We start from the raw sequence: 25,596 nt of genomic DNA, 5'->3' as shown, positions 1-25,596 counted from the left end.
CCCCACCTCCCACCTCTCACAAAATGAAGACAGACAAACCTCATGGCCAATTACCAGACACCCAAAATGCGCTCGCTCCTTAGGCCAACGGTTATTTCAGATCCCACACAGTGTGGGTAGGGTATCGCAGCAGCCCTATAAACACTGCAACGGGAGCCACAGAATGTATCTGAGAGTGTATCATCTACTGTAAATAACGCTGTTGCATTCTTTTCCCGGGAGGGCGTGTGCACAGTGCCATGCACTGGAAACCAGAGGCAAATCAAAGAAAAACCGAAAGCAACGTTTAATAGTGATGTGATTGTGACTAATAATAATAATACATGCTCATACACATACTTTCAGTGCATTGCTGCGAATGGAAATGTCAAAGCACTCAGTCTTCCACATGTAGTTTCACACAGTCTTGGCACACGGTTAAAAATCTAACACATCCCTTGCTTTCCCAATCCGGCTGCCACTTTTACTCTACTTTCAGTTCTTTTAACAGCTCTGCAATGTCTATGTGAGGCCTGCGGTTGGAGCACAGCGCACTCTGCAAATGTTGCGCTGCCTGGCTCAAGGTTGGGAGGATATGGGCGGCATCCTTTTCTGCACAGGAGCACAGAAGAACTTCATTGATCTCCTCGGCTATCTTTCGAGAGAGGACAGAGGGAAACACACCGCTCACGCGCTCAAGGACGCTTTTCCTCAACGCTGGGTCACGACACACAAGGTTCAGTATGAACAGACCTGGCAGGGAGAGATGAGGGAAGATAATATTGAGAGGAAATTAAACACAACTCTTTTTTTTAAAGCTAAAGTAAGGAATGTAGGAATGATTCTGTACCTCTGGGGGTCAGCAAGTTACAAACTTTCTGCAGTATGGAGATTTCTACAAAGGCAGCAGGTGGACAGCTCATCCCCACAGAGCTGTCTTTGTTGTCTACATCAAACATGATGACATCAAACAATCGGCCGCCTGTGGAGAAGAAGCCCACAGTAGCATGTTGGTAGAGTTATTCTTATCAAATTGTGCAGCCTCTCCTTGACATCACCAACCTTCTTTCTCCAGTGCACAGATGCGTTCCAGGCCGTCTCCCAGAGTGATGGTCAAACGGTCGTCGGGTTGAAACCCAAACCACTCCTTTGCCACTTCCAGTACAACAGGGTCTAGCTCTACCACCTCAACAGTTGCACTGGGCACAAAGTCGCGCAGAAATTGAGGCAGGCCTCCTCCACCAAGCCCGACCAGGAGCACCGACACTGGGACGTCTAATCGGGAAGATAGGGAGGAATGAATGAGTGTCGAAAGATTCTGATTGCATGGCAGGTTCTTCTTCTTCTAACACTGCCAAGTATGTACAAATCCACACACCTTTGCTCTGCAGCATCCCCACCCCAAGCAGAGCAAGACCTGCCACCATGACCTCATGGTGAGCACAGCAGAGGAAGCCGCTGTCCACCGACAGAGGGGCGGAGGACGTCGCCTTGGCCTTCTTTTTGTTCTTCTTTTTGTGACTTGATGCTGCAAGACACAAACACTAATTTCTTTCACTTATTTACATTACAGCAAACCATTATACAAGTATTATCCTTCAAACAAATACGCTGTTGTTCTTGTTTTCGGCGTGTTCCACGATCAACTACATTGTGCAATCCAGCATCGAATGCCAGTAACACACTCGTTCACATTTACCATCGTTTTCCATGACCTTTCCTTTTAGTTCAATCTTTTAATAATTTGGGGAACTGAGGATGCTAATTATTGTGGTTTTGCAAGAAGAAACCCGTGTCCAGTGATTTAAGCTGCTCAACGGTCAAAAGTCATCCCTGTTTCATTCTCTTCATGATGGCCATTCATTTTCAGTGGAAGCCAGATCTGAACTTCAGGCAGGCCAGTCAAACACACAATGTGTCTATGAAGCCACGTCTGGCACTGTCCTGCTGAAATAACCTTGGATCTCACATGATAAGACGTCACCTTGATGGCAGCATATGTCTCTCCAAAAGTCCAATAATCACCTCTGAACAAATGCAAATCATCCATTCATCCACGCCATGTACACTGACGCACCCCTACACCATAACAAACGCAGGCTTCTGCAGGTTTTACTTGGAACAGCCTGGACAATCTTTCTAGTGTTTGGCATGCAAAATCAGACTTCAGTTATTTCACAAAAGTAGCTAAAACATAGCATCTGACCACTAAACATCTGTCTCCTGTCTGCCCGACCGAGAAGAAGAAGAAACCTGAAGGTGTGCTCCAGCTCAATATGCATTGCACTTTATTCAATACTAAATGAGGTGAAAGCCAGAAGGCTGATGATGCATAAAGTTTGACGAATATAAAGCCAGAGTATGCAACACTTTAAAAAGGTTTTTGGACGATTTCAGTGATCGGTACCTCACACCTTGGCGTGCTATATTTTTTCACTATATACTAATCATGGTGCCAAGGCTTTTTCTCATGTAAAGCAGAATTAAGGTAACGCGCATTCAGCAGTGGTTTCTGTACTTGGCCTTTCCATACCGAGATGTCCCCAGACAACCTGAATCTTCTCACAGTACTATCCACTATGGACACTACTGTGAGACCAAATTTCTTTGCAATCTCGATCGATGATTCTCTGATGGAGTTTGGCACAAATTAGTGACTCACAACCCGTCCATGCTTGGAGAAACAAAGGCATTTGGTGGATGCTCCTTTTACACCTAATTGTGACATCCTCATCTATCACCATTTTACCTGTTGATTGTAGAAACGTCCAGAATGCTGTTACTTGTGTATTTCATAAACTTGCCTGTCTTTCTTTGCCCCCATCCCAAATGTTTTGGGTCTGCTGCTGGCGTTAAATTCTAGGTTTCTTTTAAGTTTTTAATTCCAGTGAATTTGGTTCATGAAGACACTAAAAGTCTTTTTTACATTTCCTTTGTTTCCTCTGCTCGGAATCAGTTGCAGAACCATCTGAATCTTAAAGAGGAGTTTGCACAAATTGAATGCAAGGAACCTCTTCCTGCAAATGTTATGACCACTGAAAAATGAACAAAAAAAGATTAAATATGAGGAAAAATACAATATAATAAACTGATTAATAAGAGGGAGGACAAAGCAAATTACCAGTATTTGATGAGACAAGGCGGCTCTCTGATTGGACAAGGGCGGTGTTAGACAGAAACACCAGTCTGCGATACAGCTCTCCATCTTCTCCTCTGACGTTCTCCACACAGTACTCCCCACTGAGCTGACTCACACCCCTGCTGACCTCCTCTCGCCAGCCGAGATCTCCTCCCACTGACAGAAATGGGACCTTAAGGGACACAGACAGCTCAAACTGATGCACGGATGTGTTTATTCTCATGACTTAACATCGTCATTGTTTTAAAAAAGCGCCTTAAAAAAAAAGGAATATTGTGTGTATTTACCTGCTGATTGGCTGGCATGCCCGGGGGAGCCAAGTCCATTACTACTGGTGAGAGTTCTGACTGAACTGCTTGCATGTCTGTGTACTCCTGACTCCTGTGCATCGCAACAATAACTAGGCGCCGAAAGTTGGCGCTGGCTGCCAGCTGCCTCCGGCCTTCACTCGAGCTGTAGAGCCAAGCTGTCTCACTCCCTCGAGGCACTGACAAAACAAACAGAGATAATAAGTGTAAAAAAAGAAAAGAGGGAAAACTCTGGGTGACTTACAAAACATGGCCAGCTCACCAATGAAAATTGCAAACTGGTTGGGTCTTGGCACTTTCGCTCCTGGTGGACCATCTTGCACTGTGAGAGTGTATCTGGGAAGGCCAGTCTTGGCGTGGCAGAGAGTTAGCGTGAGATTTGAGTCGGGGTCGGTGCTTGTGCGGAGCCGCTTCCGCAACACAGAATAAGCCTGATGCTCCCTCACAGCTGACAACAGTTTGGAAACCTGCGCGTGACGGACTGGGGCCCCGTCATCTCCGATACACAACTCAAGAATGGGTGTGGGCATGGGTTGACGGAACTTGGTGCAAACCAGCACAAAGACGGGTAGCGCAAAGGAGTTCTCTTCTTCTTTTCTACCCCTCTCTTCCTGCAGGCAATGGAGCCTCACTGCCCACCCGAGCTGAACAAAGTGCTCTACAGCCAACTTGATCACACTTTCTTGAGCCAGAGTCACACAGACATACCTCCCCCCAACACCAAGCACACGGCTCACCTGCAAACACAAGAAAACAGCAGTGATGAAAATACAAAGGTGCACATTGCTGATAATATTGTCCGTCAATTCAGCTGCCTTCATACCTCAGTGAGCATGTTCCTGGCCAACGCGCCTTCCTCTTCAGATGCCATGGCATCCAGGGTGCCTTTGTCCAGAGCCGCCTGGTAGCTGGTATCATCATATGGAGTTTGAGTGGCATCCACCTGATGGAAGGTCAGGCCTGGCCTGCGCTCGGCATTTCGCTGGTTCATATGGGTCACCACTGTCTCACTAATGTCTATATTAGTGAGATGTCTGTAGCCAACATCGTACAGCTGCTCACTGAGCTCAGAGTTGCCACAACCAACCACCAGCACCTGGGGGACAGAGACACGGCCAACACAATCCTAACTGATCTGTAAGCGGACGAGGCAAGAAAATAATTCATCTCAATCACTGATCAGAAGTAGTATTGCTTACGTATACATATATTACCAGGACGTGAAAAGTAGTCTAATTGGAAAAGTTATGAACCCAAATTTGTAAATGTGTCACGCTAAATGTGTCACCTCGTCTCCCGGTGACACATCCATATAAGCTCTGAAACAACTCTGTTATTTAGTGTATGGCTAAACCCCTGCTTATCCGACATTACCTTATCTTGCAATTTGATGTATTTGTGTAGCACGCCGCACAGTTTATTGTAGTCTCCATACCATTCAAAAGCCCTCTCCCCGCGCTTCTTAAAGAATTTCTCCCAGTACTCTGCAGAGCTGAACTCCTCGGCGGTGCGAGGTAAGAGACTCATTGTCCGCTGCAGTTGTTACGTTTCACTGTAAATAGCAATAAGGCTTTCTCTTCAGCAATGTTGTCACTCCACATGGCACTTAGTACTCACTTTTCCATCCGGACCAAATTTCTTCCAGTACCGCTCGCTGATTGGTGAGGCTGTGATAGGCGGAGCTACATACAGCTCAGTGATTCGCCGAGGCTCCTATGAGCTGATTTTATTGGCTACTGCTAAGCCGGAAGTGCTTGGTCCGGTTTTTCTTAGTCCTCCGGGTGTCATTCAGCATGGCTGTTCCCGCTGGAAGATCAGTAGTCTTCGTGACTGGAAACGCAAAGAAACTGGAAGAAGTAGGAGACGAATTCCGCATGTCTGAAGCAGATTTAGTATTTTTTTTTGTGTTGTCCTGTCTCGAGTGTTTAATGCTGAAAACATACATACGCATATACTGCCTTCACGCTGTCCCGTACTGTGCTCGCTATATATAGACACTGAGACGTTAACTGTATTACAACAATCTCCAATGTAATTTCCCTAAAAAGAACTTGAGTAGATTTCTGCTTTGTTTTCTTTGTGGTGACATCCATCAGGTCATTCAGATCCTCGGAGACAAGTTCCCCTACAAGCTGGTGTCCAAAAAGATCGATTGTAAGTACCAAAGGGTGCTACATTTGAAATAAATGTTTCAGTAGTTAGTCAATGCTGTTGTATCCATGTCTTTACCCAGTGCCTGAATACCAGGGAGAGCCAGATGAGATTTCCATGCAGAAGTGTAAGGAGGCTGCAGGGCAGGTATGTCATACTGTCACTTCAATCATGTATAACTTTAGCCGGAGACAAAAACACTCACACACACACTTTTCTTTTTTGTTCCTAAGATTGATGGACCAGTCATAGTTGAGGACACCTGCCTGTGTTTCAGGGCTTTGGGGGGACTGCCTGGTCCTTACATGTAGGCACAATTTTCATTTCTGTTAAGCTAACACAGATCAGATAATAAAAAAGAACAGGAATTAATTGAGTGACTTGTTGTTGTTTTTTAGCAAGTGGTTTCTGGATAAACTTAAGCCAGAGGGTAAGTCTAATGAAAAATTGTTTGCTAAATGTGAAATTAAAAGAAGTTTTTTATTTTCTTTTTTGAGCTGCTGCTTTTTTCTCACCTTTTTTTTTTTTTTTTTTTTTTTTTCCCAGGCTTGCACAAACTTTTAGCTGGGTTTGAAGATAAATCAGCGTGGGCTCTCTGCACTTTTGCATTCTGTGCTGGCAAAGATGAACCCGTGCAGCTTTTCAGAGGGAAAACAGAGGTCAGAATCTGTCTCAGTAAATGCGACTGTGTTTATGTGTCATGTATTTTCTACAGACTCTTTCCTGTGGTCTTTCAGGGACAAATTGTGGAACCAAGGGGGCCTCGAGACTTTGGATGGGACCCTTGTTTCCAGCCAGACGGATATGACAAAACGTAAGCAAGCGCTGCTGGAACATCTCAGTACATACCACAAGGTGGAGCAAGAGGATAATGCACTGAACAATGTGCAAATCGTATTTGGGCAACTGCATCATCCTTTATACCTCAAGCTGTGCACCTGTCATTTAGTATCAATATTTATTACTCATTCATTGAATTCCTCTCCCTACCTCTTCAGTTATGCTGAACTGCCCAAAGAAGTGAAGAACTCCATCTCTCACCGCTACCGGGCGCTGGCTGCCATGTCAGAGCACTTTTCACAAACCAACAATACCTCCCCTCAGAATAAAAAGAAGAAGCAGGACGATTAAAGATGTCTATTGGTCCCATCTGCGACAATATGTATCAAAAGTCAAGTGATCAGATCCACCAAAGACTTCTTATTACAACACATACTGTATGTGTAGAGTCTGTTGCATTATATCTGTTTTCCCCTTTTTTTCAATAAATGTCATTTTTGGTTTTTAAACAATTGCACCTTTTATCTTTAGTGAACACTCTGTTTTAGATTAGTAATTCTGTTTGTGTGTGGAGCGTGTTGCAAAATATCCAGATTTTGTGAAAACATTGTGGAGACTGTTACAGGTCTACAAGACAGCCCTCTGAGTTTTAGCTTCCAAGGGCTGACAAAGATGGACTTGGAAAAGTATTTAGAAGCAGAGAAGTTCCAGGGTTCTGATGAGAGGAGCAGACTGCTCTGTGAATAACCCCTGGGTTTGGCAGAGGAAGTGCAAAGTTGTTCGAGCTTGAGTCCAGAGGGGATTTGGGGGGGGTGGAGTTTTCAGCACACACATCTCAATGATAACACGGGAGTTTGGGTAATAAATGACCAAGGAGCTTCAAGTTTCTTAGCAGGAACTATGCATACACATGTGACTGATGTCTCCCTGGTGTAATGCAATGAGGCGTGTAAATCAGAACGACCTTACAGCTGAATGTTGCTCATAATTAAGTTATCAAATGTTGTATCTGCTCTAATCTACATTAGAGGAACTTTTGCCCCAATGGTGGATCTGAACACATCTATAGATGAGTGTATGAGCGTTTTCTCGTCTTTTAAAACCAAGCTTGAATATTTATGATGCTGATTCAAATGTGAGCTTTTCAGAGGAAGATGCTGTGGCTTTCAGTGGCCCTCCTGGCTGTGTTTGAATGCTTGGTTATTTCACCCAGAGGAAGAGGGCTTTGAAAATGTTTGAAAAAAGAATTGCTTTTGTTTTACTTTGAAGAGTTTCACTAGGTTACGGCATTTCTTTATAAAAACGTGTCTTTTGTTGGTGATACCAGATGTATCAGCAGTGGTGACAGATGCCACGCCCCCCTCTCTTTTTTCTTTGAATTAATTGTCAGAAATGTTCGCATATGATGCCAAATGCATCCGTAGTGCTGCATAACTCACTTCAACTGACTACCAAAATGATATTGCACTATTTAAATGAAAAGGTTTTTAAAATAAATGCTCCCAGTTTAGATAAGAGTTGAAACCCACTGGCTGAACTTCGGTTTTAATAATACAGAGTAGAGCTGTGCCCTGCTCTTGTTTATATTGAAACATTTTTTTTGTCAGATTCAGGGAAACAGTGTTTTTGTGGTAATTCTGTGAAATGCCAACAACTGCTGTTGTAGACTGCATAACTATAAAACAATAATCAAAATTGTTTGTGTCAGCTTTCCCAAAGATTTATCAGTTTTCTCTTACTACGCAGCCCGCATAGATTCTTTGTCCGATAATAAGTATTTTACCTATATAATCTATGGAAACCAGATCATTGTGGCTGCTAAACTGATAGGTTTAATCTACAATATACGTATAATATACAATATACTTATTTTTTTGTAACTTGAACTTGTGATTGTTGTGTAGATCTCAGTTCTGGCAAAACACAATCTCATTCCATAGTTTGCTCCATGAAAAGAATGTCAATACATTTTACTTCAGTAGCTCCTCGTAGGGATCCGTGGTAGGGACCGAACATTTAACGTATGTATTCCAGAAGTTGAAAGAATTGCTCAGACATCTCTGATAACAGCAGCCCCTCAATCCAAAAAAAGAAAAAGAAAAACTGGACTCTGTACACTTCTGTTTTATGTTATCTCATGTTTTTATGCTTTTATTATTTTTTAATGCTCTCAATTTTAATGTAAGGTGACCTGAAAGGCGCCTCAAAAAATAAAATGTATTATTATTATTATCAAAAAGAAACAAATAAGAAAATTTTAGCATCTATATTTCGATCCTTAAAAAAAAGCATAAAAATCTAAATACTTTGGACAACAATCACATGAGAATTTAACTGAAGTAAAACTGCTTAGTTAAATTGTACAAATGACCAACAATGCCGGAGTTTTCCATGATTGGGTTTTATACACGATAAAGATCAGATATACTTGAGCACAGTGTGTTAAACAAGTTATCTTATTTCCTCTCAGCGGGAGTTTTTGGACAACAGCTGTAGTTGTTGGGCCATATACATTTATGACTACTTATGACATTATTATATGCTTATTTTTGATGAAGGAGTCGGAAACCTGACAGACAAGACATTTTTAACTTTACGACAAACAGCAACAGCATGTTTATCCAGGCTACACGGACGGAGGCTTTGCTGTTGTCATGTTGTGGTTGTTGACGGAATGTGCTACTCTGGGATCACTGAGACAAAAGGATGCCTGACTTTACGAGACCCTAATCAGTCGTGATTAAACCAGAGGAAGAAAAGCGTTTGATGTGGCCTTGGGGAGGAAAGCTGTACTTCCCTTCAATTATTATGCAAGACTTACTTGAATTCCACTGCTGCGATGAGTTTTACTGAACAGCAGACTCATTATAAACAGATTTGCTCAAATGGCAGCACATGTACCTGAAAACAGCTTAGATTACATACAGCATGACTTCAAATCTGAGTAGACTGGTTTATTCTTCAAAGGAAAGATTAATAGTAGCCATTTTCAATTCCATAAATTTTATGTTTCACCAAATTTACTCTTGAATGAAGTCCCTCCAATGTTTTTAAACCTTCACAGGGCTGAATTTTTCCACCATGAGGCCATTGCTGGGAACGATGGAAATAGCTGACTTCATACATATTCCTGCTGAGACTCATCCTGACTTTTCTCTGTTTATGACCAAAACCAAGCAGCACTGAAAACACTCAGGGCTCGGTGAGTAGTACCTACATTTAAACAACCCCACGGGGATGCTGTATGTGGGATTACATTTCACCTTTAACCACCTGACTCATACACTGATCTTTGCCATTACTTGTGTTTTTATTACCACCATACAGTTAGAAATATGGTCATTTAAGCCGTGGAGCGCAAGCTAGCTGTCACTAAATGGATTTTAAATAGTCTGTAAGTGGAAGATTGTGATTTACGGGCACTCTTAAAGCGTCACTCTCTCTCTTAGTGGTCTGCAATTGACTTGTTTAAACATATAAATATGCTGAAAGACAAGGGCAGTATTTTTGAGTGAAATAAAGGAAGAGAAAAAAGGAAAGAAGGGATGCTTGAGTTAGTAGAATAGGGATGGATAAAGTGAATGGAAACAAAAGCCGATGCATGTCTCCAAAAGTTGGTTCTTGAATTAAATCCAACATTTCTCTAAGGTATGTACAATATACAACAGAAGTGAGTGCAAGTTTGTGCAAAATCATTTAGAGTTCAGGTGATTCTAGTTGGATCATTTCTTGCACCATTTTTAAGATGACATATAGAACAAAGATTGTGGGAAATGCAGTCCCCAAAGTCGGAACTCAATACAGAAATCGAAGAGTTCTGTGAACACTGACGCAAAGTACAATTAAAGAGTCATAAAAATGACATCCTATCATCTGATTTTAAGAACTGCTGTCATTTTAGTGGAAAAGATCATAAGGCCAAGAAAGCAGAAATTTGTAAGGACTTATGGACAAAAAACTGTGCTGCAACGAGAATCTAATCACACTGTGAGGGGAGTCGGCAGGAGTGAAACTACAGATGGTCAGTATTCTACAAAACACACAACAGGCACGATGTCCTTTAGTGTTTCGTAGCACTAAGGCAGAAAAAATATTATATTATATCAACACAACATATAACATAATTTCATTATCAAAGTTAGTCGTTCAAATAAAGGAAAGAAAAAGCCGCAAAGGCGAAACAGGCTGCTCACTCCCTCCTGTCCTCGTATTCATTCACATGAATCCCTGTAAGTGCAGCTGTGTGAATAATCTAATGTTGCTTTGAGTGTTGTGAGACAAAATCCTCTCCTTTTGCAAAGGGTGGTCAAGTGTTTCCAATGCTAAAGGCATAGAAGGAGGAAGCTCTTCTCTTTAGCATCAGACCAGCTCTTACCATCCAGATTTTTCTGGATCGTTTCACTCAGGAACTTTTCAAAGCAAGAAGAAAAAAAAAAAAAAAGACTGTTATCTCTGACTCTGTGACCATGACAGCGGAAAGGGAAATTTAAACTTTAATAAAGCAAACATTAATCAGAAGATTACTGGGCCCATCTTCTTTGGAAAGATGACCGTGTGTTTTTCTGTACGACATGAAACTGCAGCACTGCCACAGTGAGCATACAAACCCAAAGGGTGAAACGGAGAGGTGAAAGCGTGACGATGTGGAACCGTGGAAGTCAGTGGATACACCTAATGACCAGTGCAAATAAGAGGTAATGCAATACAAAATTTAATTTGATCTTTAAGTGACACTGAACATGCAAGAGAAGTGCATTCAAATGAGCATTAATTTGAACTATTCTGGGAGTTACTGTAGAATACTGCCCCACAGTACAAGCCAAGCTCTGCATATGTCCAGGTCATTTATGACTAACTTATGACAACTTCATGAGATACTTGGTTTCAGTTTTTCTTAACAACCAGTGAAGAAAAGAACATATATTCCTATGCACCAGGAGCACTACTTCCTCCTACATTCGGGGTTGAGACCTAAGCCATACCAGTAGACTGATTCTCCTCAGTAAAAACAACAAACTGGTCTTATTATATACTTATTACAATGTGCATGTGTGTGTAAGAGATAGCCTAAACGTTCTCAGGGGTAGTCACACAAAGTGGAAGCTGGAGTTCTACCCAAACAGCCCAGGGTTGTGCAGAGTCAGAGTCTGCAGCAGGCGCTGGAACTCCTGCACGGTCCACGGCTCTCTGTGCGTCTGCACCGAAAAGGCACTGCTGCTGTCGGGGCTGATAAGCTGCGGGTCATTGAACGTTATCAGAACGTCTGTGGAGAACTGCGGCAGGCGGAACAGACCCAGGTGAATGGTCACGTTATCCCTCGCTTCTTCGTTGAACTTGGACACACGCTGTGTCCCCGTCAACATCCAAGCACAGCTGCACTCTAACAGCGACAGCTCGGGTTTGGGGAAAGCCACGACGCCGGTCACTTCGAAAGCACCTGGCTCCGAGGCTTTGTTACTGCCTGCGATGTCCTCAAAGTGGTACCTGGCTGCATCCTGGTCGGACACCTGAGCCTGGTACTCCAGCAGCTCCACGATCAGGCTCTGGTCGGTGTGAGCGTGGGCGAACACCTCCTGGTTGTCGGGGATCTCCCTCAGCTCGCTGATGTCCGTGGCGCTGTGGGGGATCACAGCTGACAGAGCCCCCCCAAAAAGAGGACGAGCCTGGGGAGCACTCTGCATCTCTCTGTGGAGCCTGTCGACAGCTGCGGAGAGATAGAAACAGGAACTGTTCGTGACAACCTGCGCCTAGACATCACAGGATTACAGAAATAAGTTCCAATGATGGTTCAAATAAACACAAAAACACGTAAACCCGTAAAAAATATCCGCAAACCCACCGATAAGCTTTCCAACTTTGCATTTACCGCTTCACATGCGCCTTCTTCCTCAAGACTTTCTTCTTCTTCTTCTTCTCTTAAATTCCGTCCAGGATGGCTGCGATAAACGGTCTGCCGCCTCCTACAGGCGAAGAAGACACTAACGTTTCGAATTTTCAGATCAAACGGAGTTCAACAGAACTTCTAATTTTGCACAAACTGAGCAAAAAAATGACACTAAAAAGGGGACAACAAATAAATGGATCAAAATAAAATGGAGACATGCTCAGAGATTGATGAATAAATGACGTTTTTTGATAGTCTTCGCTGCCTTCTTGCCATTTCCTAACTCGTTTATTACTCTTAAAGACAGTGACCGGCATGAAATAAATCTACATCTACGAATTAGCCTTTTTAGCAATGACAATCAGGTTACATACGCGCTTCAATTTTATGCAAATTTGTATCATATTTCTAACAATAATTCCTTTTAATTCAACAGCCTGTATATGGCAGATATCCACTCCACATAAAGAAACCCAGTAGATCTAACTGAGCGACATCAGCGGGAAGGGAAAACTCAGTTTTAACATGAAGCAACCTCTCTGTAGCAAACGGGCAGTCGCGACTCTTATCGAGAACTACAAGTAGCCTATTAACAGAGTTTGCCTGTTGCTGGTTGGGCCAGTGACTGCAGACCTGAAAGTATCAGCTTTGGAGGCCACAGATTCCCACAGGGAGAGAAAAATAAGAACTACAGAGAAGAGACACAGAGCTGGTGACGTGTATTAATGACACACACATGGTTTTTAGATTGAGAGATAGAATATACAGTAGGTGCTCAGTGGATAGTGTGAGGTCTGCCAAGAGCCTGGACCCTATAGCATCGTAACTTAGAGGTGGTTCAGGGTCACCTGAGTTAGCACCAACTGTGGGCTTTATCAGAAAGGATATTATTTCAACCAATCTTAAAGATAGAGGTGGTTTCTTCCTCCCAAACTGGGATGTGGTTGCCAGATATTATATAACTGAGGGCTCTGCATAGATATGCATTCAACTTTTAGAAGTTTTCTATAATATCCTAATAGATTTTTTCCATTCTTTAGAGGAAACAGAAAGGGAGACTCCATATGATTTTGTAAATGTATTTTCTTCCACTTAAAGGTAGGGTAGGAGATCCTGGATTTTGAGTCCAGCAAAGCTGCATTTTGAAAATACACAGGTAAAAAGTCCCAACCCTTTTCTTCACTTTCCCCCCGAAGGCACGCCTCTAGAGTCCATGAACGCGCACGAGCACGAAGGTGCACGAGCGCTGTTCTGACAGCAAGCATCGATCGTTGCCGTATTTAGTATTTAGTATATGCTAACTATACGTTTAATAATGCTAGGTGCTAGCCAAGCTGGCTCTAGTTTAGCTTCCTGCCAAGCTTCGTTCACGGGGCAGGGTACGCGCACAGGGGGAAGGAGGGGGAGGGAGGAGCAGATTGCAGTTTGATAGACAGCATCAGAATCCAATCATTGTGAACGGTCCGTTCAGTATGATTGGATAGTGTTTTTCCTAGATTGTACGTTCTAGAGGCCACTAAAACTTTTCATATTTGTGTCAAAACTTTTAATTAATTGGTTGCAATGGGGGTGTGAAGAGTATTTCAAGCAATATGTAAAAAAATGTTCCAGAAAAAGATCCCCTACCCAACCTTTAAGGTCATATAAAAATAATATGTCTGTGGAATTACATTTCATAAAAGAATAGAACCTACACCATGTTCACAAATATCTGTGGGATTACTGGTTCCAATGAGAAATTAGAGTTTGTAAGTACCTAAAACTGAATTTACCAGTTACTCTTCACACGATCCCCTCTTGTGTCCACCAGATTTGAGTGAATTTGAAACTTAATTGGGAGTAACACAGAACGCATGTCATATTCATGAAAGAAAGAAACATTTATCCTAGAAGAAAATATTCTAAGACTGCCTGAAAAAAAAGAAACTGCAAGTACATTTTCACTCTTAGACTGAACGATTTAGATATATAATTAAACATTTTTGTTTTAAGTTTAGTTCATTTAAATGTACCACTCATGTTCAATGTGCTTACGTGTGACCATTTAAATTGCGACAAAAGACTGTAAAAGTACATCAAAGAAGAATATTTTCCCACGATGCCAAACATCTGCAGCAGTCTCTCCTCATCCAGCTGTGTGCCAAAGCCGAAAAAAGATCCTCTCTTGATTGATAATTGGAGACCGATCTGCCTTCTTAACAATGACTACAAAATTTTAGCTCGAATTTTTGCTATTAGAATGAAATCTGTTTTAGATCACATTATTGATGAAACACAAAGTGGTTTCATGAGACATAGACATATAGCTAATAACATCAGGCTTGTACTAGACCTTATCGATTATGCTGATCTTTGCAATGATAACAGCTTAATTTTGTTCTTAGATTTTAGGAAAGCTTTTGATACCATCGAACATAATTTTATGTTTCAAGCCCTAAAAAAATTCGGTTTCGGTCCTTACTTCTGTGCAGCCATCAAGACCATGTATAATAATGCTAACTGTTCAATTAAACTACATGCAGGCACATCTCCCAGGTTTAACCTAGAGCGTGGTGTTAGACAAGGCTGCCCGGTCTCACCGTACTTGTTCCTAATTTGCACTCAACTACTTTCAGATTTTATTAAACTCAGCCACCTCAAAGGCATTACTATAGCTGAAAAGGAAATCATAATTAGTCAGCTGGCTGATGACACCACTTTATTTTTAAAGGATGCTTCTCAAGTTTCAGTAGCTGTTGACATAATTAAGTCTTTTTCTAATGCCTCTGGGCTCTGCTTAAACATCAGTAAATGTGAACTGTTAGCTCTCAAAAATTGTAATGTATCCTCCATCTCTAACATTCCTGTGAAAGATTCTGTAACCTATCTCGGCGTAACAATTAACAAAAATCAAAATACTAGATGCTGTCTGAATTTCAACCCCATTATAAGTAAGGTACAGAAAAAGCTGAATTCATGGCTCCAAAGAGACCTGTCGATTAGAGGAAGAATCCTGCTATCCAAAGTAGAAGGCATTTCCCGTTTGACTTATGCTGGCCTGTCTCTTGATGTGAACAAACAGACCGCTGAAGCAGTTGATAATATGCTATGTAAATTTGTATGGAGAAATAGGATTCATTATATTAGGAAGTCAGTTCTAAGGAACTCGTATGAACACGGTGGAATGAATTTTCTTGATTTTTCAACCCCAAATAATACCTTCAAAATAAATTGGATAAAACAATTTCTTAAAAACCCATCCTCAACATGGAACTTTATCCCAAACTTCCTATTTTCTAAACTTGGTGGCCTTAAATTTATTTTACTTTGCAACTACAGCATTGAAAAGATTCCTCTAAAGCTTTCTAATTTCCATAAACAAATGCTTCTTTCTTGGTCTTTAATTTATAAGCACAATTTCTCACCTCACAGATATTATATCTGGAACAATAGAGATATATTATACAAAAGAAAATCTTTATTTTTGGAAAACTGGTTTGACCATGGTATTTATTTAGTCAAGCAGCTTCTCAACTCTAATGGCTTTTTAATGTCTTACTCTGAATTTCTCAACAAATACAGTATCCCCATTTCGCCAAAGGAATATGCTATTGTTTTTGACGCTGTTCCGTCTGGTGTGATTATGCTACTTAAAAGCTCCATTACATCTGAACTGTCTTTTTTGGAATTAGACCCTGCTGTCACTACTGTTGGTCAGATTTGTTTTTCTACGAAGAAGAGTAATAACAACTGTAATATACGTGCTTTATTTCAAAAAGACTTAATCTCTGTTCCAAATGTAGTTTCTCACTGGAATAGCCTTACTTCAGACTTGAACTGGAAAAGAATCTGGTGCCTTCCTTTTAAATTTCTGATTACAAACAAGATTAAAGAAGTTTCTTTTAAAATGATTCATAGATTTTATCCCTGTAAATTATTTTTATGTAGATACAAAAAAGACATTGCTGTGGACTGTTCATTCTGCAACCAAGGTGAAGAAGATCTTTATCATCTGTTCTGGTCCTGCCCTGTTTCATGTGTTTTCTGGCAAGATGTTTGTACATTTATTTCCCTGAATGTCTTGTCTGATGTGTCTCTTTCATATGTGAATGTGCTGTTTGGGTTCCACTCCTATCCTGCGATCAACAAAGATCATTATTACCTCATCAACTTGCTTACTCTACTTGCAAAATACCACATACACAAATCCAAATTCTCTAATCACAATCCATCATTTTTAATTTTTGAGAAGGAACTCAAGCAATACTTTACAACAATCCAATATTCTTCAAACAAAAAAGCCATCAAGACCACTGAGCTATGCATTTTATATAATATTTTACTGGACTAACTTAACAAAGCTTATATATTATTTTGAACACTGTGACCCCTGGCATTGTAATGTTCTTTGAATTTAACAATATATGAATGTAATACTATGAATACCTAACTGTTTTTTGAATTTGTAATAACCAATTTTTCAATAAAGTTTATAAAAAAAAAAAAAAAAAATCCAGCTGTGTGTGTTGACTTCCTGGTCAGCTGATTTAGACGGAAAGACAAGAGGATTGTTTGCATCAACAATGATTATAGTGTCTCCTCGTCCGGTATAGCCTTTAAAACTAATCGATCAGACCAGTAAAGCCATTTTGAACGGCGTCATCTCAGTATTTATTCCGGAGTCTCTGTCTGAAGGAGTTCAGCTGCGTCGAGCACCGGATCTTGAGGCGAACAGCAGGTAGCTAGTCTCGTTAGCATCCTTAGCTTAGCATAGATTAGCTTAGGTGGGTAGTGAAGGGGCCGGATTTATTTCGTTGCTATTAATATTAACAGTATTTTAGCGTTTACTTCGGTGCCTGCTTTTACATGCGTTATTTTTGTGTTACTCTTGAATGAGTTGTATGTGGTGGACAACATTCTCAGATATCTTTGGCTAAGATTAAATTAGCAAACGGCTCGAGCACCTATAATAGTAACAGGCTGTGATATAACGTTAATTAGAACTCCAGGTAACTGCGCAGATCGGATGTCAGTTTAATTTCCAGCACTTGCTCTTTAAAGAGTCTTTAAGGGGAGTAAGCTGTAAAAGCTTCCTTTAACCCAGTGAACACAAGACTTGATAAAAACATATGTGTTCCCTTTGTCGCTTTCCGGTAACTAAAAGTTACAATCCAGGTTTCCCTGCGGTTATCAATGACCGGCTTTTTTCTTGTGGTTGTCCTCAGGAAGTTTACACAGCTCAGTTGTGCAACTCTGACATCACAATGTTTCTCTGCTTGTGTAATGAATCACAGCCTGAATAAAAAAAATACTTCATGGATTGTACCTTTAAAGCAATACTATGTAACATTTCTACCTTAAAATAACAGCTTGAAAAAAATTGTGCGGCTAGAATGAGTTTTAATATTACAATTGGCCTGTCTCCTATGCCCTTCGGGGGTCTGAGTTGGAATAACTGCGCTATGTAACTTTGCTGGAGCGGCCCGGGAGCTGAGCGGAAGTACTTCGACTTGCTTTCTGGCACACCTACCGCCAAAACAAATAGACCCCTCTCACGCTCCAAGGTACATTTGATTACTCTTACCTTCTCGGTCGACATAGCTTGCACCTTCTGACTCCTCGCCGGTTCGTCAACAAACGTGAAAGTGAAAGGGTGTTGTATTTACGACAGTGTAACCGTACATCACCTCCAAGCCTGTAGGGGGAGCTCCAGAGTGGGCTTTTTGAGAAGTTACATTGTATTGCTTTAAATTCCCCAGTTGAAATAGACTAGTTCTTCTAGATTCTTCCTTGTGTAACCCTGAGAGGTTAGACTTGCTTCTTCTCTTTCTTCCTCTGTGTCTCATCACTGCTGTAGAACTGTCTCTCTTCTCTTGGCTGCTGAAAGGCCTTTTTCCATTCGGTGTGCCAGAAAAGGACGCTGAGAAAGCCACTGTGTCAGACTTAACCGGATTCAATGGTACAAGTTGAATTGTTGGTGTGAGAGGTGGGGTGTGTGTATGAGTAACAGACAGATGTACTGCCCCTTTGGGATTACAGTACTGCCGAGAAGTTTTTGGAACATGTCGTACCAAAGACTGACTCCAGGGTCTATATTTGGAAGGACAGCATATGTACTATTGTGTTTTACCAAGTGTCATGGGAAGCAACGATGACTCACTATCTGTTCTGTGGGAAAGAACTTCAAATGAAAATAGTATCAGAAGATAGCTTCACATGTCTTCCCCTTAAGTGATGCAGATCTGCACAAAAATATAGTGGGTTCTCTTGTCCATGCTCAACCTCTCCACTGAAAGAAATGTTGTAGTTAGCTTTAGCATAACTTCGCAGAGCCAAAGTCAACCTGACAAATCAACTAACAACACAGAAAAGAAACCTTATTCCTTGACGTAGGAATTAGAGCAGGGATACCCACATCTGGTCCTCAAGGACTGCTGTCCTGCAGGTTTTAGACGTTACCCTGCTTCAAACGCCTGATTTAGATCAATGCATCATCAGCAGGGTTGTGCAGAACTTAACAATCTTTTGAAGAGGTCCATTTCACCTGAATCAGGTGTGTTGAAGCGGGGAAACATCTATAACCCGGCAGGACAGCGGTCTTCGAGGACTGGATGTGGGTATCCCTGAATTAGAGGAACAGAACTATTGAAACCTGATGCAGGTGTGTGATATAGTTCCATCACAATATCCCAGAACCTCACTGATTGCCTGCTTTCTTTGTCCTACAGAGGGAGCCAGACCAGGAGGAGCAGCCTGAAGACAACATGCCCCCCAAGTTTAAACGACACCTCAACGATGACGAGGTCACTGGATCCATCCGCAGTGAGAGGGTAAGACGCTGGCAGGGAGGCACAGAAATATTTGGGTTTGCAAGCAGAATAAGAAACAGGATGAGGAAATCCAATATACATGATGATAGAAAGGGGGACGAAATAAACAGGCCTCTTGATTTATTTTAAACAGTACTTGTGGGATTTAAGCACACTGGAGTGCAGGGACACATTTTGCTTACAGCTTATCTTAATCGAGAACAAATGTTGGTGTATAACATGGAAGAAAACAAAAGAGACGAAAGGTTCAAATTAGTAGACTCGGTAGTGGAGAACTCTACCACGGCCCTCATCAAAGAGATCATGATCCCAGCCTCCACCTCCCCCTGTCCTCCCTCTCGCTGGTCACTTCATTCACACCAGTTTTCCTCTGTGCGGTCCTGCTCGCTGTTGTGTTACCGCAGGATCAAAGCTGTTGCATAACAACATTCTCCCTTCCACGCTTTCCCTGTTGTCCTGCTCTCTGATAATTGCTAACAGTTCTCCTCGTGTGTCCTGTCCTTCTGGAAAGACGGAGAGGGGTTGCACAGGAGTTTTAGCGCCTCAACTTATAAAGTGCTTTACGATCATCTGGCCACCATTCCTGCAGCTTCTCTGCAGATGACATTGAATTTACAGGAGTATAAAATCTCTCCGAGGTGACGCAGCGATGGTGGGCAGCTGTTGCAGAGCAGAGTATCCACAGGTTCTCATTCTGTCTGATCTTTTTGGAGGCAGGTGTTATGATGTCTCGATGATGACTGAAACTACTGAAATCCAGCTTATGAACTGGATGATCCACATTACTTTAACTTGCCTGTCCCAACTACCCACTGCTTTCTGTGAAACGATAGACAGACTCTACAGTGTGCTCCTGTGAGAATCTAACGCAGCTGTCTGCACTAATTTGCTATGCATAGGGTGGTTTTATACAGAGCACATTCTGCCTTGATTAAAGCCATCAGTAGTTCGGACATGGTTGAGATCACTGCAGGAATGTTCTACTTTAAGATCCCAGGACTGTTTTTCACTTTCACTTTGGGGTTCTCAGCCTCCTGGTTGTCCTGATTAGAGTAAGTAATAGTAGAAGATTGGGCTTTGGCACACAGAACAGTCATCATACTGCTGGTAGATTAATATTGTGTTTGGCTTTGCCTCCAGAAAACAGCCAAAAGGGGCTTCTATTGATCAGTATGGCACCTATAGGCCTTTTTTGAGAGCGAAATGAAGTGGAGCCAGTTTGATGCCCAGCGTGCTCTGTTAGGCTTCAGAGCGGATGAGATGCTGGTAACAGACTCGTGTCCTGAACAAAATCACCCTCCACATCCCTCAATCTGTTTTTGTCTAAAGCCAAAGAACGAATGACATACTGAAGGCGATTCTTGAGGTTTTTCAGGCAGAAAGTACTCCCAAACTTCAGATCTGTCCCTTTCCTGACCACCGATCTGTTCCTCTTTTACAGAGGAACCTGCTGGAGGAGGACTCCGACGAGGAGGAGGACTTTTTTCTGTGAGTTTGTGTGAGGAATGGTTGCAACTATGCTAGATTTTGTGGTAAGAAGAGTCGAGCTACGCAAACTACTCTCGCATTGTCAAAAAAAAAAGTTGGGATGTAAGGAATTATATTATATTTTTTTTAGATATTTTATAAACAGAACGACTAATCTGCTAATTGAGCGACGAATCAATCGATAAATCGTTTGTGGAGAAATATTTTGGTTGCAGCCCAAGATGATAGCAGTGACACATTCGATTGAAATACTGTGAGAGCAGAGCACACAAACTTTGACTTCATTAACACTTTTTTTCCAGGAGAGGGCCTACAGGACCCAGATTTGGACCTCAGAATGACAAAATGAAGCAGTGAGTACAAATGCATTCCTCTTTGCAGCTAAAGCCAGAGGTCAGGGCAGCCCCTCCACACTTTCTGCTGTTGGTGTTATGTAACCGTGGCTCGACGTGTTTACCAGAGGTTGCTGGTTGTTAGGAAGTTGTGTAAGTGCAGGTTATTGTGTAACCTTTGCAGGATGTCTCAGCCTTTTTCCATATTAATCCCCAGTAAGGGACAGCCAGAGAACAGAGGAGGTCATTGTTGAGGCCATCTGGCACCCCGAGTTGTTTCTCCATCCTTGTTTCATTCCTCGCTGTTTGTCATTGTTGTATCCACGTGAAATTAGATGCTGTCATCACAGAGTCCAGGAATGTGTTGTGCCAAAGGTTCAGGCTTTTTATGTGTGTGTGTGTGTGTGTGTAAACCTGGGCCCTCTGAAGTCATCACGTGTTTGCAGCAGCTCATGCTGTTTATGTCCCTGAATTCCTGAGTGTGTGTTTTGTTCTGACTCTGTTCTTGCATGTATGCCACCTTCACCGTGCGGCCGCGTTGGAAGCCAAGTTTGATCCTTTCCTGCCGCTCTGTGTCTGGAACAGTCCATTTTAATATTGCTGGAGTGCAGACAGTTTATAGAGGATGTTGTTCTTTCTTGGGAGATTCTTTGCACTCGTGTTGTTGATTCTGCAAAATCTCCAAGAAGTTTTGCTCTGAAATGGGAGCCACTAAGATGTAATGTGGAAAAAAAAAGCCATGCTCAAGCACGGGCAGCATGAAAATGGCAAAGATTTGAGCCGAATGCGGTCGATACTCTACAGGTGTGTGCATTTGACAGGCTTTTTTTATTTTTTTATTGCCTCCCAGCTGGTCAACGTTAGATGTAGTGAAGCTTTGTGCTGCACCAAAAATAAGATCAAAGTTTCCGATACAATTGCTTTTCTCCGTCTAACGTAAACCTTTGTCCCCAGGGTGCAGTCGCAGGTTGACGAGGTGATTGATGTGATGCAGGAGAACATCTCCAAGGTGATAGAGAGGGGGGAGCGTCTCGATGACTTGCAGGACAAGTCGGGTAAGTCCTGTTGGCGCAGCACGTGTCCTTTTTTTTTTTCTTTTTTGTCTTCTCATGTGCTGACCACGTGTGCTATGTTGACTCACAATTTAAAACTAAATCGACCGAACGTACGGATGGTGCATCAGTGTAGTTTAGCTTAACATTTACATTCATGAGATTATCTGGGGAATTCGACTTGCATGCATGGAAAACTTTCTGCGATCTGCATCAAATTAAAAAGAAAACCAATTTGCTGATGAGGTTGATGACTCTGAAACATCTTTGAATTACCTGGTAATGTAGCGTTAGAAATGACCAGAAATCCCAGATTTCAGGAAGCAGCTGTTTGCAAGAAAAATACACTCATCGGCCGTATTAGTAGCTACAGCTTGCTAGTGTGGGATTTGATTTATTCTTTAAATCAATCGCTTTATTCTTTTCTTGTATAGGTTCAACAAAGTGCAACACACCTTAGAGATTTTGGAGGATGAGGGCACAAAATCATGTGACTAAATGTGATGTTTCAGTGTTTGTGTCTTTGTCTGTAAGCTACCAGTGCACCAGCATCTGATTCAACAATGCTAAAAACAATATTTTGTATCCTCTGAAAATCTTCGTGGCTCACCCTACCCTTTGTGTGTTTTACAAATTTAATGTAAAATTGCTTGTTGGCTAGGTCGATGGTTCTAGGCTTTGAAACGCCACTAAAGCAGGTTGTCTGGATGTTAAATAAGCGTCTGATTTATTATGTTGAGTTGAGAGACGGTCAGACAGTGCATGGCTGGAAGTAAACACACAATGCTTCTTGATTATATGTCCAAGTTGAGTGTTTGGGCAGGTGTGTGTCTGAAAGCTTTTAGCAGGTCTCTCCCTCTCACCTCTTACAGTTACACAAGCTCACACACATGCACGGCTCTCCTGCAGTGATAAAGACATGAAACTGAACTCCCTGTGTTTGTTCCCCATCTATCAGGTATTGTCAGGAGTCATCCACACACATTATACAGGCACGACACTCTGTCGTGTTGACCAGCCAGGAAAAACAGCACTGCACATTTGGGCCACGATTTTGTGTGCGTGTGTTCGTTTGAATGTGAGACTGTTTATGTGGGCTGTGTCGATCTTTGTGCGGCCGATGGCGTGTTTCTGCCGCGCTTGTTGTCCTTAATAGCGGTCTTTAAGTGAACAGCGTGGCACACTGTGAGCAATACTTTGTGTCTGCTCTCTTATTCCTGTGCAGGTAACCCGTTGTTAAATTCCACAAGATTAACAAGCATCTTCTCAGAGGCCTTGTGTGAGAGCTTCTCTTTGTAGTAGCGGCAGGTCGTAAACAGGCACATGGAGATGGAAACAGCAGACACAAAAGAGTCTAAAGAGGGACGGGGGCTTGGACAAGTACAGCATTGCACGCTAGGAAGCTTTGACCCTCCTGTTAACATTCAGAGAGGCAACATTAAGAGTATCGGTCTGGGCAAGCCAGTAGTGGAGCGATGCCACGGCATGGAGAAAACAGGAGGAAATGTGGTTTTGCTTCGTTGTGTTTTAATTTGGAAAACTTGTTCAATGTTTCAGGCCAACAGAGCTGATTTTGAAAGAGCTTCTCATAGGAACGATGAACCAGCGGAGCCAAGTCTTGCATAACTCTGTCACATTCGAACTGCACAGCAGAGAGACGGGCAGTTTGAGTCACACAAGCCAACATCAAACTGAAAACAAGTGCAGGTTTATTTATCTCACATTTAATAGATGTCTTGTTTCTTTTCTCCCCCCCCTCTTCAATTTACTTTCCTCCTCACGTGTCGTCGCCCGCGCTGCGCTGCGGTCACATGATGTTGCAGAGAGCCTATCAGACAACGCGTCTGCCTTCAGTAGCCGAGCCAAACAGCTGCACAGGAGGATGTGGTGGAGAGACATGAAGGTGGGGTGTCTGTCTGTTTTATGAGCGTCTGCGCATCCATGTGTGAGACATCATATCTCTTATTTGTGTTGCGGTTTGTCCAGTGTCAGCATTGTGAGGAATGTGTTTAACACGTGGCGTTTCCTCCACAGGTGAAGATGATTATTGCGCTGGTGGTTGTTGCCCTCCTGCTGATTATCATCAGTGAGTATTGGACCATGAGCATGGTTTAAATGTACAGAAGCTGAAGGTCTTCTCCCTCACTTTTGTCTTTCTTTCTTTTCCAGTTCCTGTTATCCTTCGGAATCGCTAGTGACTGATGGGGAGGATGAGGGGGAGTCTTCCACCTCTTCTTCCTCTGTCCCCTCACCCGCACACAGCCCCCCCACTCAAGCTAAGGGGCACCAGCCAGCTCCCCACACCCTCTTCAGTCTCAGCCTGTTTACCCACAAGGATCTGGCCTTAACTTTCCCCTTAGTGCGGGTCTCATCATTGTATTCCTAAACCAATTCTATGTGAGATCAGTACTAAGGTGGGATTTGTATCCCTGCTAATGGAAAAGGGACAGGAAGGGAGATAGTGTAAAGGAGCGCTCCATTACATGCTGCAGATCATGTGTGGGGTCCTGGCTTTTGCCTTAGCAACAGGTCCTGTGTGTTACGTCGTATATAGAAAAATACCGCAAGAGCTGGGAATCCAACAATCACTTTTTGGTTAGCTGGTGGGAATCTGCTGCTGCTGCCTCATATAGAAGGACTGTAACATCCAGCAGATGAACCTCTGATGTCTACTTGCGGCTCCTTGTGTGTGCCCTGGCTCTGAAACAGGCTGTGAATGTCTAAAGGGAAAACTTTTTGCCGCACATTTTTATCTACCAGCACGAGGCAAGAGGAACACCTGAGCTTCATCTGTGCTCTCTAAAGTAGTCCCTCTCTTTCTCCGCCCTTTTTTTCTTTTTATATCATCGCCAGATTTTTTTTTGTCATTATTTTATTTAATAAAACCATTTTCACCCTTCAGGTATCTATCCTTGAATGATTGGAAAAGGGGCTTTACGTGTGGTCAATCCACAAACTGCTGTGTAGCGTGAAGCATCACGGCTTCTTTCAGTCTACAGAAGGAACGTGTCGAACCAAAACACACCAGGTTTTGAATGTTTCCTTACAGCTCTGAATCTCTGGGCCACTTTGTTCACGGTTGTCCAACTTTCCTCCTGTTTACATTTTTACTGTCGCTGTGCAGATGGTTCTGTTTGGTTTAAAAGCTGCTTCGGGCTTTTTTCCCCCCACAAATTCGAAGTTCTCATCTATGCTCATTGTGATGCTTTGTGTGATTGCTGATATTTCCCTCTGAGGGGGGAGTTTATTTCTGTACAGTTTGAGGAGGTGGATCCATTGTGATGCAAGTTAAACGCTGTGCTCTGAAACAAGCGTCGGTGTAATAGTGACTGGATTAACTCTACATTGTAATCTGATTTTTTATTTATTTTTTTCTAATTTATTTCAGTTGTAAATATTATTTCTGTAATGAGGATGCACATTACTTGCATTTCATTGGGAGACTGTGATCATTTTTGCTCCGAATAAAGTGATTTTAAAGGGCGTTTGTCTGGTGATTTCTGGTTTGAACTGGTTTATGGTCGGGGGGGATCAGAAGCACTTGTGGAGGTAGCATTAATAGGAAAAATGAAATGCAATCCCATCCTTGCAGTTTAGAAAACACATAAGAAGCAAATTCTATGAGTTTTATCTCCTCATTACCCAGTTATTTTATTCGTTCGTGACTTCACTGG

The 25,596-nt window shown here is 42.3% G+C and overlaps 4 protein-coding genes across 9 annotated transcripts; 2 read left to right on the top strand and 2 right to left on the bottom strand.

The window, feature by feature from the left end:
• Positions 1–262: 262 nt before the first annotated feature.
• mettl13 (methyltransferase 13, eEF1A lysine and N-terminal methyltransferase) lies at positions 263–5,041 on the bottom strand. Of its 2 annotated transcripts, none has more exons than XM_075486180.1 (9): positions 4,801–5,041; positions 4,250–4,522; positions 3,689–4,163; positions 3,406–3,605; positions 3,101–3,290; positions 1,358–1,507; positions 1,042–1,254; positions 830–961; positions 263–732 (listed from the first exon to the last, which is right to left on the bottom strand). In XM_075486180.1, exons 1-9 carry the CDS (start codon positions 4,951–4,953, stop codon positions 464–466), a joined length of 2,055 nt encoding a protein of 684 aa, XP_075342295.1. In that variant the 5' UTR covers positions 4,954–5,041; the 3' UTR covers positions 263–463. The 2 variants fall into 2 exon arrangements, with proteins under 2 accessions (XP_075342295.1, XP_075342296.1); XM_075486181.1 differs by having other exon boundaries at positions 4,862–4,949.
• Positions 5,042–5,199: 158 nt separating this feature from the next.
• On the top strand, positions 5,200–6,869 carry itpa (inosine triphosphatase (nucleoside triphosphate pyrophosphatase)). The gene is made up of 8 exons (XM_075486178.1): positions 5,200–5,282; positions 5,523–5,580; positions 5,660–5,724; positions 5,811–5,884; positions 5,976–6,007; positions 6,124–6,236; positions 6,315–6,391; positions 6,576–6,869. The coding sequence occupies exons 1-8, from the start codon at positions 5,220–5,222 to the stop codon at positions 6,706–6,708; spliced, it is 615 nt and encodes a 204-aa protein (XP_075342293.1). The 5' UTR covers positions 5,200–5,219; the 3' UTR covers positions 6,709–6,869.
• Positions 6,870–11,050: 4,181 nt separating this feature from the next.
• On the bottom strand, positions 11,051–18,207 carry rangrf (RAN guanine nucleotide release factor). Of its 2 annotated transcripts, XM_075484601.1 has the most exons (3): positions 17,805–18,206; positions 12,197–12,317; positions 11,051–12,061 (listed from the first exon to the last, which is right to left on the bottom strand). In XM_075484601.1, the coding sequence occupies exon 3, from the start codon at positions 12,036–12,038 to the stop codon at positions 11,469–11,471; it is 570 nt and encodes a 189-aa protein (XP_075340716.1). In that variant the 5' UTR covers positions 12,039–12,061; positions 12,197–12,317; positions 17,805–18,206; the 3' UTR covers positions 11,051–11,468. The 2 variants fall into 2 exon arrangements, with proteins under 2 accessions (XP_075340716.1, XP_075340717.1); XM_075484602.1 differs by lacking the exon at positions 12,197–12,317 and having other exon boundaries at positions 17,805–18,207.
• vamp4 (vesicle-associated membrane protein 4) lies at positions 16,741–25,406 on the top strand. 4 transcript variants are annotated; one of them, XM_075484605.1, is made up of 9 exons: positions 16,741–16,958; positions 18,774–18,833; positions 18,949–19,050; positions 20,492–20,538; positions 20,841–20,891; positions 21,825–21,925; positions 23,746–23,825; positions 23,957–24,008; positions 24,092–25,406. In XM_075484605.1, the coding sequence occupies exons 3-9, from the start codon at positions 18,985–18,987 to the stop codon at positions 24,115–24,117; spliced, it is 423 nt and encodes a 140-aa protein (XP_075340720.1). In that variant the 5' UTR covers positions 16,741–16,958; positions 18,774–18,833; positions 18,949–18,984; the 3' UTR covers positions 24,118–25,406. The 4 variants fall into 4 exon arrangements, with proteins under 4 accessions (XP_075340720.1, XP_075340718.1, XP_075340719.1 ...); XM_075484603.1 differs by lacking the exon at positions 18,774–18,833 and adding an exon at positions 18,078–18,179; XM_075484604.1 differs by lacking the exon at positions 18,774–18,833 and having other exon boundaries at positions 16,742–16,958.
• Positions 25,407–25,596: the final 190 nt, after the last annotated feature.

This window comes from Odontesthes bonariensis, chromosome 15 (assembly GCF_027942865.1).
Source record: "Odontesthes bonariensis isolate fOdoBon6 chromosome 15, fOdoBon6.hap1, whole genome shotgun sequence".
Classification (NCBI taxonomy): domain Eukaryota; kingdom Metazoa; phylum Chordata; class Actinopteri; order Atheriniformes; family Atherinopsidae; genus Odontesthes; species Odontesthes bonariensis.
The sequence above is the reverse complement of the archived record's forward strand: the minus strand, read 5'-3'. Positions and strand labels throughout refer to the sequence as shown.